Source organism: Orycteropus afer, unplaced genomic scaffold, assembly GCF_000298275.1.
Source record: "Orycteropus afer afer isolate SDZICR_OR568_19922 unplaced genomic scaffold, OryAfe1.0 scaffold00016, whole genome shotgun sequence".
Classification (NCBI taxonomy): domain Eukaryota; kingdom Metazoa; phylum Chordata; class Mammalia; order Tubulidentata; family Orycteropodidae; genus Orycteropus; species Orycteropus afer.
In genome coordinates, this window is record NW_006921603.1 from 14,620,995 (window position 1) to 14,635,160 (window position 14,166).

The following is a 14,166-nucleotide window of genomic DNA, read 5'->3' on the forward strand; positions in this document are numbered from 1 at the left end:
TGTTTTCTGTTTTTACATTTCTAATTTTAAATGTATTTTGGTTTTCAGGAAGTAATACCAAATATTAAAATAATTATGACCTATTTAAAATTTAAAAAGTAATATTAAAATATGAAAATAATTGTGACTTTTTTCTCTTATAATGCAATAGAAAAATGATGCTTTAACATTTTAGGATAATTTAGCCCTAAAAAAAGTATAAATATCACAATATAAATTATGTTTGGTCTTGTCTTTTCAGTGCTATAATAATTCTATAATGTATTAATATTTTTATGGTATTGTGTTACAGCTAATGCATACCTTTTTTCAGTACTTATCTTAATATAAATAAAGGCTTGAATTTATCTTCTAAATATCCTTACATGTAATTTTTCAAAATCACCCCTTATAAAGTCACATCAAAGCCTCATTAATATTCTATTTTGGAAGTGATTTGAACTTACATTATAGGTAGGCAGGCCTACTAGTGATGAAGTGAAAAGCATTTTTGTACACTTCTATGATACTTACACTCTAACTTCAATAAAGAATCCTTTACTCTCTACCCAAGTAGGATCTTTAAGTTTAACTTAATTCTGGTCCTGAGTGCCCACACAAATGTATTAATTTAGACTAGGAGGAAGGATTTGGGTAGGCCGAGAGATGGAAGAGCCAATCTTATAGAATGGTCTTTCTCAAAAATGGTATTTTGTATTTATAAACATATTGCTGTAGTGTGAAACTTTTATTCAATGTTTTTCTAGTTACCTAGATTTGAAACAATTATTTTGGTTGCCTTATACTTTGCCTTTTAAACACAAAGTCTTGTCTCTTTTTCTTTCCATATGTTTTAGTGGTGTTTACCTTTCCATTCTTACTATGCTCTAAGCACTAATCTTAGCCTGATTATTTCAGCAGCATGTTTCTTACTACTTTGCTGGTAGACTTCCTGGTAGACTTCCCACCATCATGAACTTTATTTTTCTTCTTTTTTTTTTTTCTCGCTCCATCATGTCTTTTCCTACCTTTTTATTACAGAAATGTTCACCATCCTTCAAGGGACAACTCATGGATTGCCTACTCAGTTTATATCAATGCCTCCTTTTCCCATTAGTCAGACAACAAATATTTCTTGATTGCCTCCAATGTGTAAGGCACTATTTTAGGATCTTGTATCATAGCACTTTTTTAATATATACCACTAATTATAATTGAATTGTGTCATGCCTACTTTTTACTTCCTATGTTGCAAATCCCTGGAGGACTATGACTATACGTGACATTTGTTTTATATTCTCCTCAGGTTTCTCTCTATTGCTATACATGCTGGACACATTTAGTAAACACTGTTTGAAAAAAATGTTTTCCTTCATTTCAGGAGTGGCAATGTGCACAATCGAAAGGTTGCTTCTTCATAGAAGAAGACAATGAAATCATCAGTCATCAATACAGGATGCAAATAGCTCAGAAGTCCATGGTTTATTTAACAATTAAGCCATTAAACCTGAGTGAAGTTGAAGGCAAGTTTAAATTTTCTGTATATTTTTTACAATGTTATATTCTGCCCTTTGCGAAAACTATTTGATAATCTTAATGAAGAAAATAACCTGTCTAAGTAAGAAATATATGGTTACCTTTTAAATAAATAGGGTGTTAGCTTGTACTTGACAGTGTATCATATTATGCAAAGGAAGAAAATTACTTTGTAATTAAATTATATATTTAAAGCATGTTTTATTTTTCTTCATTTAAAAGCAAGAACCTGCTACCTGGTTTCTTCATGATATAGGGTTACCATTTTATTTGTTAATTAATCCTTAATCTTTTCCATTTACAAATTTTTAATAAATAGTATATCTAAGAGAAGTTCTAATAGGAGCCTATTTTTGGACAATATGAAATTGCAGGTATTTGAATACCTCCAAAATCCTATGTTATATGACTTAGACATTCCTTAATGATCTTTGCACTTATGATAATATTCTTCTTTTGTACGTGTTGTTGTTTGTTGTTGTTAAGTGCCATGGAGTTGGACTCATAGTAACCCTGTGTACAACAGAATGAAACACCGTCCTGTCCCGCACCATCCTTACAGTGTTTGCTATACTTGAACCTATTGTTGCAGCCACTGTGTCAGTCCATCTTGTTGAGAGTCTTCCCCTTTTTCTCTGACCCTCCACTTTACCAAGTGTGATATCCTTCTCCAGGAACCAGTCCCTTCTCACATGACAAAAGTAAGTGAGATGAAGTCTGGTCCTTCTAACTTCCAAGGAGCATTCTGGCTGCACTTCTTCCAGGACAGATTTTTATCATTCTGGTGGCAGTCCGTGGTATTTTCAGTGTTATAATCCATCAACATAATTCAAAGGCATCAATTATTTTTCTTTCTTCCCTATCCATTGTCCAGCTTTCACAAATGATTGAAAATACTATAGCTTGAGTTAGGTACACCTTAATTTTCAAAGAGACGTCTTTGCTCTTCAACACTTTAAAGAATTCTTTTGCAGCAGATTTGCCCAGTGCAATATGACATCTGGTTTCTTGAATGCTGCTTCCATGGGTGTTGATTATGGATCCAAGTACAATGGGATCTTTGACAACTTCAATTTTTTTCTCCATTTATCATGTACCTAGTTTATCTTTGTACACAGTAGCTAGAGAAAATTTAATAATTTATTAATGTCTAAAATGATTTGTAATTAGTGAAAGCTGTCTATAAGGGGGCTTTCTCTATTCTGTTAATATTGATATAAACTGATCTTTATTTTTCTATTTTTATCTATAAACATTTTCTTATTAGAGTGCTTCTCTCCCACCCCTCCTAGAGATTCTTTTCCCCTCCTTAGAGATTCTGAAATTTTCACTACATATCTTGTAGAATGCTTACAACATTGGTAGTTGGTACTTTTAAACGATGATTACAGTAATCACTTTTCAGAAAGGGAAATCAAGATACCCCTGAAAATTCGATGTAATTGTTACCTCTTCATATTTTTATGAATAAGATTCCTTTATTCATTTATTTAACAAATATTTACTGAGAGACTATTATTTGCCAAGCATTGCTTTAGGTACTTAGGATATATTAGAGTACAAAAAAATAATAAAACTCCCACTGTCATGGAGTTTACATTCTAGTGGGAAAAAGAGACAATAAGTAATAGACATAAAATTGTAAATTGTATGGTCTGTTGGAAGGTGATAATTGCCATCGGAAAAACAAAGCAAGATTGTGAATGCTGAGGAAATATGGGTTGCTATTTAAACTGTGGCATTACTAGGGTTAGTGTCACCCATTGTGGTAATGCATGATGTCACGCCCCTCCCCATGGACCAACTTCCGTAGTAGACCATCCAGACCACTTAGTAATATTTATTATCAACTTTAATCATAGGTTAATATGTGATAAACATAGTTGTAAATTGCTTCAATATAATATTTCTTAGATTATATGAATACTAACAAAATTGTTTTGTAAAATCTTTCTACATTAAATTATAGCATTATTAGTTACAACATTATTAGCAACTGAGTGGAAGCCTTTTTTAATTTTCTCCTTTTCTTTTAATTACTACTTTATGTTCAAAAAAGTTACTGATACAGGTTCACAGTATTGGTTACCCCAGTATTTTAGCAAAAACACCAGAAAACTTGACAAAATAGGCAACTGTAAAAACACTTGCAGCATACTAAACAACAGCACATGCTTGTAGCACATGCAGATGAAACCATGTGATTGAAAGCATCACTGTTATTGGATAATAATGACAGCCCTGCCCAGAGCACATTAGGAGGTTCAAAAAGTAAATTAGCATAGAGTTTCAGCCTTGTAGGTATATTGATACATGCAAACAGGGCTTAAAAATATATTTTTATTGTTATAACTAACTACAAGCATATTTTTGTTAAAAAATAAATTTATGCTGAAATACTGCACAAAAATTTTATAGACAGTTATTTTGATGTCACCTCCTCTGACTGTGTCACTTAGTATAGTTTGCACTCCCTGCACCCTACCCCCAGTGACACCACTGTATTTAAATTGGGTGGTTAATGCAAGCTTCATTAAGAAGGTGACATTTGAAAGAGACTTTGAGCAGACTTCAAAAGAAGTGTATTAACTATCAGTTGCTGCATTAACAAACTACCCCTTAACTCAGAGGCATAAAAGGGTTAAGTATTTATTCAGTCATGAGACTGTAGGTCAGCTGGTGAATTTTGGTCTAAGTCAAGCTTGGCCTTTTTCTGAGAGGCTCACATATGCATTTCAGATCAGCTGAAGGTTATACAGCTTTGCTGATCTTGACTATCATCTCTCATATATGACGTCTCAGCTGAAACAACTTGACTTTGCCTCATGTGATCTCTTTTCTAGTAAGCTAGCCTGAACTTGTTCTCATGGCATAATAGGGATCTGAGAGAGAAAACAGAGTCATAATAGGGCCTCATGAGGCCTGGGCTCAAAACTGGCACAGTGTTATTTCTGTTACATTCTGTTGTTCATTCTATTCTGTTGCCACAAGGCAAGCCCAAATTGATAGGATGGGGAAATAGATTTGATCTCTTGATAGAAGGAACTGCAAAGTCATATGGCAAAGGGCTGTGAATACAGGAGAGAAATAATTGTGGCCATTTTTTTGGTTTTCCACTAAAAGCAAGGGATTTGTGGGTATAGGAGTGACAGAGGTGGGTGGATAAAGAGTGGAGAAAGTGGCAGAGCATTCCAGGTTGAGGAAATACTCTGTGTAGAGCCTCTAAGATGAGAATGTGTCCAGTGTTAAAAGAACACGAAGGAGGCTAGAATAGCTAGACTGGAGTAAGTAAGGGAAGAGTAAGTAGTAAGAGGTTAAAGACTGGGAGGAACTGTGGTCAAAATCAGGTAGAGATTTTTAGCCAAAATGAGAATGTAAGCTTTTACTGAGAGAAATGAGGAACCCTTAGAAGTTTTTTTCTCGTGGCTACTGTCAATTTTCTCATCATCTTTGATTTTCAGTAGTTTGAATATGTGTCTAGGTGTTTTTTGCTTTTGTTTTGTTGTTGCTTCCCCCACATACACACTGCTTGGGGTTATCTGAAATTTTTGGATTTGTAGCTTGATATATTTCATTATTTTTAGAAAATTTTCTGTCATTACTTCTTTAAATATTTCTTCTGCCCTTTCTTTTCTTTCCACTTGTATGGTACCTGACATTTCTTCCTACTGTGCTCCACACAGGTTAGCCATGCTCATATCCGTTCTCTCCTTAGAAGAATCTATCTCCTTGGATATTAGACTACTTAGTTATCCTGTGACCTCAACTATCTGATGGATTCAAGGAAAGTTATGATTTTTTAGTTTATCTACTTTTTTTTTGTTCATAAGGTAGGAACAAGTATCCTTCTCTCTACTCCTTAGAGGATTTTGAGTATAGGCAGGATATAGTCTGACTTACATTTTAACAAGAGCAGTCAAGTTGCTGTGTTAAAAATAGACCAGAGGGCACCGAGATGAAAGCAGGGGGTCCAGTTAGGATGCTATCTCAAAATTCCGGGAGAGGACTGAAGATGCTTTCTTTGACCAGGGTGTAGGCAATAGAGCAATAAAAAAATGGAGATTCTTGATGTATTTTGAAGGTAGAACCACAGATTTCTTGAGGATTACTTATGATATGTGAGAGAAGAAAAGAGTTAAATATGATTCTAAGATTTTTGACCTATGCAACTGGAAGGATACAATTACCATTCAATGAGATGAAGAAAATTACAGATGAGCAGTTGGTTGTTTTTGTGGGCTGGTGGAAGGTGAAGAGTCCAGTTTTCAACATAGAAACCCAAGTGGAAATGTCAAATAGGCATTTGGAGATTTGGGTTTAAATTTATTTATGATAAGATAGACTATAAAACAAGATGGCAGACTCCCAGATAAAACTGCCTGACATAAAACACTGGGTTCTATCAAATGCTGGATATTTATAATGAGTATCAGAGGAAAGGTCCTAGCTGAAGATACTAGTTTTGCAGTTGCCCACACATAGAGAGTGCCTGAAATCTCTTCCTGCTATATTCCACCACAGCTAAACCAGTGCTTCCAACCCATCTCTGCTTGGAAGGGTTTATCTTTCTTTGGATTTCAGACTCCTTGATTGCCTTGTGACCTCAGCTCTCTGATAGGTTCGTGAAAAGTTATGATTTTTAGAAAGTGAATATGTAGAGAATGGCTCTCAGTAGATCACTGTATACAGGTATATACCCTATTGTAAATGCTATGATGGTTACATATAAAAATTGAATGTGTATTTCTAAAAAATATCCAGGGGGGAAAGAAACCACTAACTGCTTTCTTAGATAGGAAAAAGTAAGTAGTGATTGCTTATATTAAGGTGTTTGGGTTTTTTGTTCTATAGGAAAACCATCCCCTTGGTTATCAGTTGATACTGCTTTGTATATTCTTAAAGAGAATGAGAGTCAAGCAGATCTACAGCTCGTGTGTTTTACTGAACTGCGAAATAGAGAAGTATACACTTTTATTTTCTAATATTTAATTTTAAATTATAATATGAACTTAAGTTTGGAGAAACTATTTTTTCTATATTTTTTTTTTATTTTTTAAACTTTAGTGTTGCAATTAAGATATATATGCAGTATCTAAACACATGTTATATGTTTATTAATGGTGAGAGACTTTTTCTTGCTTGCTGACATTGGTTAAGAATTAAGGATTAATTGGCAATCTTGCCTTCATAACTTATAAGCATGTGACACTGGGCAAATTATTTATAACTTCTTAGTACTCCACTTTTCCTCTTCTTTAAATGCCCTGATGCTTCACATGTGAACACTTCTTTGTTCTACTTAATAAAATGACTCATGCTAGTGGGTTTTCCTTCTAAGTATAAGCAATTCAAGACTTTGGAAAAGTTGCTTCAGATGTTTGTCTTAGTTATACTACTACTACAAAAAGAAAAACTTCAAGATTACTGTGCTCAGGCTTGACTGATACTATGGTTTAAAAATAGACTGATATGAAAAAAGGCTTTTAAATTATTTTATATGTTGCCTATGGGGTTGTTCTGATCTTTTCTAATTATATATTTACTCAGAGGCCAGATATGTGAGACAGATACATAAATGTGGCTATTTATTTTATGAGGACTACAAAATACATCTGCTGCACAACAACAGGAATAATACTATTCAAGGGCTTACTGCAATATCATATTTAATCTTTATATAGGCCCAACGACAGACAAACATTACCCTGATGGAATGTTATATAAAAGTCTTTATTGTAAGCTTCCTAACAGACAAGAATAGTTATAGGCAAGAAACAAATAAAATGACAGAAGTTAATGTTTTGATTAAACTCTTCCTCAGAACTGACTACAAAGTTAAGTTCAAGATAAAACATTGTCGAAAACAATAGCTTTTTCCATTTTATTTTGGGTAAAATGACTTTCTTATAAGACTGCATGTGTAAAATGTTAGTCTGTAGCAAGTCTGTAATAAAGTTTGAATGAGTTCTATTTACCTCTTTACAGTATAGGCTTCTGTTTAACTATAATATGTCATATTTACAAGTGATTATTTTTATTTTTACTTTTATAATTATTTTCTTTTAGAAGGGTTTTTTGCCCATGAGAGACTTTCTATTTGGCATCCACAGTGGCAAATTCAAGGTTATATGAGATAAGAGAGGCTGATGGAATAACATACATTACGAAGCAGAGGGAGAGCTCTGGTGTCATAGTGTCTAAGGCATTTGACTGCTAACCAGAATGCCGGCTACTCAAATCTACCAGCCACTCCTTGGAAGGAAGGTTGGGCAGTCTACTTCTGTATTGATACTGCCTCAAAAACCCAAGGAGAGGTCACTATGAGTCAGGTCCTACTGGAGGGCAGTGAGAGTTTGTATCAGTCATCTGGCCAATCTAAAAGATAAGGTTTCCAGAAAGTGGATTTAGTCAACCTTTAGTCTTTGAAATGACCCTCAGCTATATTGGATTGCTTCTTGCATCAAAATAGATATGATCACTTTAGAATGACTATCATTCCTCTAACTTGTCAGGATAGAAATAGTGTTATACTTAGAATTCAGAGCAGCAACTTTATTTTGTGTGTGAGTCTCCACGATGACCTAAATGTACCTGGGTTTGAAGGGAATTTTTGGACTCAGGATTCACGAGGACTGTTCTGTGCTGAAAAGCAATTGCTGTTTGCATGCCTATTATACACTGCTAGAAAATGCTGTGATTTAATATGTGTAGTGGAGACAATCCATAAGTTTTATAGGAAGATGTTGGGCTCCAGAAAACTCTTAGGTCTATCGAGAGACACCATTTTGCTTTCTTTTGTAGAACAGAAGAATAAAATGTTTTCCTATATAAATGTCCTGATACTCATTATAAATATCCATCATTTGATAGAACACAGTGTTTTATGTCAGCCAGTTTTATCTGGGAGTCTGCAATTTTGTTTCATAGTCTATCTTATCATAAATGTTAATGAAATTCCAGTGTTTTTCAACATAATTGGGCTCTTAAAAATCTAGCTTCTTGTATAAATAGTGAACTCTTTTAAAATATATTTAATTCTTATTTTGTATCACTGAAATCTGATTTATAAATTATTTTATTACTATTTGAATCAAATTAGGGAATTGTAACTTAGAAAATTATTACTCTTTTGAAAAGGAGCTTAGTATTTGCATAAAGAAATCATCTTAATATTTTTCTCTTTGTTTCCTGTTAAAGATACTTGCATCAGAACCAGTTTTAAAGATTTTAGGGGAAGATTTAGAAGATATATAGCTTCTTACCTATTACTATTTTAGGTATTTGTTCTTAAAATATAAAAAGAACCACATCTTATGGTTGTCATTAACAGGAAGAATTTCAGGCCTGTAAAAGATTGATAAAACTATGTTTTTGTTGTTAGTTGCCATCAAGTCAACTCTGACTAATGGTGATCTTATGTATAACAGAATGAAATATTGCCTAGTCCTGAGCCACTTTCATGATCATCGGTACGTTTGGGTTCATGGAAGCTTGCAAAAACAGTGAGGAGGCCACATGTTCCGATCTCCTCTAACCCTACAAGGGGAAGAGAGGATTACCAGCAGTAACCCAAGGCCTATTACTGCAAGGCCAGACATGCTGCCTCCCTCCAGCCCTTTCACCAACCATTCCTCCCAAAGCACCCACCACCTCTCTCCTGGGTTCAATAATTCACTGCAGTGGACACACAGAACTCACAGATTATGGGGTTTATTAGGGAAGCACCACAGGCTACAATTCAAGTTCAGGAGAAATGCTCAGTCTCTCTCCCAGCCCACTGTCCCGCAGCCAACAGTCTTTCACAGTCTCTTTCCCAGCAGTGCTGGTCCCTCGGTGTCTCACTCAGCGATGCGTGTCTCTTTCCCAGCAACGTGTCTCAGGAGCCCCTGTCTCCTTCAGCAGCAGGTCTTCCTCAACCAGCAGTCAGAGAGAGTTCTGCCTCTAGGAGGCCTCCTTTTGAGCCCGGCAGGGTGGTCAAACTAGCCAATCACAGCATCAGAACTCTAAGCACCTGAGAGAGAGTGGGCACCACCCAGAACATTGTTTTGTGCCACTCCCAACAGAAATACTCCAGGTGGACACCTTCAGCAATCAGGAGCTCCTCAGTTGCTCATTCCACCACTGAGTTTACAATGACTTATGGGTAGAAAAGCCATACAAAGTAATTTACTACACTGCAAAGCTCTTGTGTCAATCCATCTCATTTAGAATTTCTCTCATTTCTGTAGTCCTTCACTTTACCAAACATGATGTCCTTTTCTAGCAATTGGTCTTTTCTGATGACATGTATAAAGTTAGCGAGTTAAAGTCTTGATAACCTCGCTTCCAATTTTCCCATAACTAATTTGTTCCTTCTTTTGATGTCCATGGTATATTCACTATACTTCACCAACACCACAGTTCAAATGAATCAATTCTTCTGTCTTCTTTTTCATTATCTAATTTTTGCATGCTTATGAGGTAATTGAAAAGAACAATTTAGTCATCAAAGTGACATCTTTTGTTTTGGAAACTTTAAAGAGGTCTTTCACTTCCAATTTGTCCAATGCAGTATGTACTTTGATTTTTTGACTGCTGCTTCTGTGGATTTTGGTGATTCAAGTAGAAAGAGTTGTTTATCAGTTCAGTTGTGAGGATTTTTTTTTTTCTTCATGTTTAGGTGCAATCCATACTGAAGGCTATAGTCTTTTTTTAAATCATTAATTTTATTGTTGTTGTTGAGAATGTACAGAGCAGAACATATCCAACAGTTTCTCCGTATGTAATTCATTGATGTTGATTGCATTCTTTAAGTTGTGCAGCCATTCTCACTCTCTTTTTCTGAATTGTTCCTCCCTCATTAACATAAATGCACTGCCCCTGAGTTTCCTATCTAGTCTTTTGAGTTGCTGTTGTCAATTTCATTTGAACTATAAAAGAATTGGTCACTATCACTTGAAAAAACTTGTTTCTAATGCATCCCTTTCAAAAGAAAGATTAAGAGTCACAGACACTCATGGTTATTTTTTTCTTTTTGTTTGTTTTTAATTCTTTTGACAAAAGGTGTTTGGGTGGACTGGTGAACTAGGTCCTGGAATGTACTGGTTAATTCCTTTTACTACTGGCTGTAAACTGAAGAAAGAAAGAAAGCCAATAACAGAAGAAGCCCAGCTTGTATATAGAGATGAAATGGGAGAATTATTTCTTACAAAGGAATTTAGGTAAGATTTTAGAACCATTAGCATGTAGACTGGATATATATCAGGGGCCTTCCCCTCCCACAACTTTCCTTTGGCCAACCTCCACATCTACCCCCTGGTTGTAATTCAGTAACTCAGCTCAGCTCATTCACTAAGCATCTGAAATTGATGTTCCATCACAGGCCTGGGGTTGTCTATCATTTCTAGGTTCCACACATCTGGCAAGTCAACTGTAGTTACATATTTACCAACTTCTCCCCACATTAGACACTGCCCTAGAAATAGACCCTGCTTTGTTGCATTATTGATTTAGATAACTGTCAGATAATGGAATCCAAAAAAACTTAGTTTTCCCAGATATACATAGTAATATTTGGCTGTGGGTAGAAAGGAAGAAGAAAATAGATTAGAGAAAGGAAAAAAAAGAAGAAAGGAACTAGTACTCATTAATTTCCTACTGTGTGTTAATATACTATGGTTGCTTTAGATGTGGCTTTATCTCACATAAAACTAGACTGAGCCAAAATGTAGTTGGATGCATTAACATAATATTTCACAAAAGTTGTTTAATATCTTTGATATAACTTCTTTTGAATATTATAGAAACTTTCAGTCTAGTTGCCTTAGAGATAATAATTTTTATTTTTATAATTTTAGGTCAACTTTATCAGATATATTTGAAGTCATTGATTTAGATGGAAATGGTCTTCTTAGTATTGAAGAATATAATTTTTTTGAACTGAGAACAAGTGGTGAGAAATGTGATGAAGATGCTTGGGCTATCTGCAGAGGTAAGCACTTTTCTTGTTCATAATAGATAAGTTAAAAAGCACTTTTTCCTCCTTAAGAAGTAAGATATCAAACTTTTTCTCCAGAGCTATAATTATTATAGCATTAAAAACAACAACAACAACAAAAAGCTCACTGCCCTCAAGTCAAATCCGACTGAGGGCGATCCCTCCTGCGGTTTCCGAGGCTGTATCTCTACAGAAGTAGATTGCCCAGTCTTCCTTCCAAGGAGTGGCTGGTACGTTTGAACCGCCAGCCTTCTGGTTAGCAGTCAAATGCCTTAGATACCACACTACCAGAGCTCCCATTAAGCATTTAGGACAGTTTAAAAGTATTATTGTTTGTAGACCATGAAAACTTAACCATTTATTTCCTTTAGCAGATAATTGATGCATGTAACACTCAAGATAAAAGAAAATATGAATTCCTTAAATGTAATTTCAACTTTTAGCCCATGATTTTTGGGACTTCTCATTGCCATTGAGTTGATTCCAACTCATAGCGACCCCCATTGGGTTTCTAAGGCTACAAACTTTACAGAAGCAGACTACTGTATCTTTCTGCTACAAAATAGCTGGTGGGTTCCAACTACCAACCTTTTGGTTAGCAGCCAAGTGCCTTAACCACTTCCCTACCAGAGCTCCTTTTCTGGGACTTCTTGTTGTTGTTATGTGCCGTGGAGTCAGACCCGACTCATAGCGACCCCTCCTTGGGTTTCTGAGGCGATATCACTGCGGAAGTAGATTGCCCAACCTTCCTTCCAAGGAGTGGCTGATGGGTTTGAACCGCCAGCCTTCTGGTTAGCAGTCAAGTGCCTTAGGCACTATGCTACCAGAGCTCCTTTCTGAGACTTAGAAGGCAAAAAAATTCAACCTAGCTCTTGATGTTAGTAGGACTGTAGTGGTTAAGAGCCAAAACCTGGCCAGAGGAGGGCAGCAAAGATCTAATCAGCTAGATTTTACTAAAACTCTAGGGAAAGATTTGGTTTCCAAGAAGTGGTTTATACATGTTAAGAATTCTTTAATGCTTGCTGTATTTGATTTGAATTAAGAAAATTTGTCCATTGAGGTATGGAAGCCAAAAATACCAAAATGAATAAAGAGTAACTGAGAAAGAGACAAATACAATTTTCACTTAGGAAGAATCTAGGAAGAGGGTGAGGCTTGAATTTATTCAAACCCAAGACTAGAAGGTCAAAGGGGGAAATCAAAAGCCGTAGCCAATTATAGATCACACAATAAGAGGTATGAAGGGGCCAGATTATAGTCAGGAGAGTGATGAACTCATCTACATCTGGATGACAGCATACTATATATGAGTTCATCTCTCTCCTGACTGTCACCTGGATGGAGCTTTGGTGGCATATTGGATAAGGCATTTGGCTGCTACCTGGAAGGTGAGTAGTTCAAATCCACCAGCCGCTCCATAGAAGGAAGATGAGGTGATCTACTTCTGTGAAGATTTACAGCCTTGGAAACCCAGTGGGGGTCTCTATGAGTTAGATTTGACTTGATGGCAGTGAGTTTGGTTTTTAGTTTTGTCACCTGTATAGTAATGCCTACTCCTCAGTTTCTTAAAATAGTTTAAATGTGGCAATACCATTGAGCCATGTGGGGTTCTGATAAATCTGTTTATCTATATAGAAAGTAAGGTAGAAAATTAATATTACTAGTGTAAAGGATTTTTCTGACTATATCTATCTGAACTATATATAGTTTAATCAATAACAAATGTTAATTTATAATATTAAAATTTGATTAATAAGGTTGATAATACACATAAAAGAATATAATTTATAGGAAGATGTAATACTCTTATAACTTTAATAAAACCAAAACCAAACTCACAGCTATCGAGTCAATTCTGACTCATAGAGATCATTGCGTTTCCAAGGCTGGAAATCTTTATGGAAGTAGATTGTCTCATATTCCTCCTGAACAGGAGGAGTTGAACCACCAACCTTCTGGTCAGCAGACAAATGCCTTACCCACTACACCACCAGAGTTGCTAACTTTAATGATATAACCTTTTCATGCTCTGTTTGTTGGCACTTCACCACAGTCTATAAGAGTGAATCATAATTAGAATTTTGTTATGGTTGTTGATAAATATAGTTTAATAAATTAATTAGCTCATCAGTGTATTAGCTGGGTTCTATAGAGAAGCAAAACCAGTAAAGCTTATATAGAGAGAGAGAGAAAAAAAAATTATCTTAGGAAAATGGGGCACACACATATAGAAGCTGGCAAGTCCCAAGTTCTTGGATCAAATGTCAAGCTGGAGGCTTTACCTGACTCATACAGTGGCAGGGGTTGAGGAGCTCAAGGTTGGCAGTTAATATACTGGCTGCTGACTCCAACGAATGATGAATCCAAGATCACCAGGCCGAATGGTAGATTGTTTGCTCACGGACAGTTGTAGGCAGCACAATGGATCCCAATCCACAGAAGAGTGTCTTATTTTTCCAGGATGTCCATAAATATATTGGAAGCAGGTCATACCCCTAGGGAAACTCCCTTTCAATGGATTGGCTGCTCAAAACATATATATCCGATCCCATCATGGGAATAACCCACATCACAACTGCTTAAACCACAAAGAATTGTGGTCTAGCCAAGTTGACACACAACTCCAACTATCACAATCAGAATCAATAGTAAACATATTTTGACAGCTTACCCGA

The 14,166-nt window shown here is 35.6% G+C and overlaps 1 protein-coding gene across 1 annotated transcript in view; it reads left to right on the top strand.

The window, feature by feature from the left end:
* The window catches only part of EFCAB7 (EF-hand calcium binding domain 7), a 57,673-nt gene that overhangs the window by 18,057 nt on the left and 25,450 nt on the right, over positions 1-14,166 (top strand). Inside the window, 4 exon segments of the mRNA XM_007959149.2 lie at positions 1,361-1,502; positions 6,367-6,476; positions 10,558-10,715; positions 11,352-11,485. Coding sequence (XP_007957340.2) covers positions 1,361-1,502; positions 6,367-6,476; positions 10,558-10,715; positions 11,352-11,485 — 544 coding nt within the window.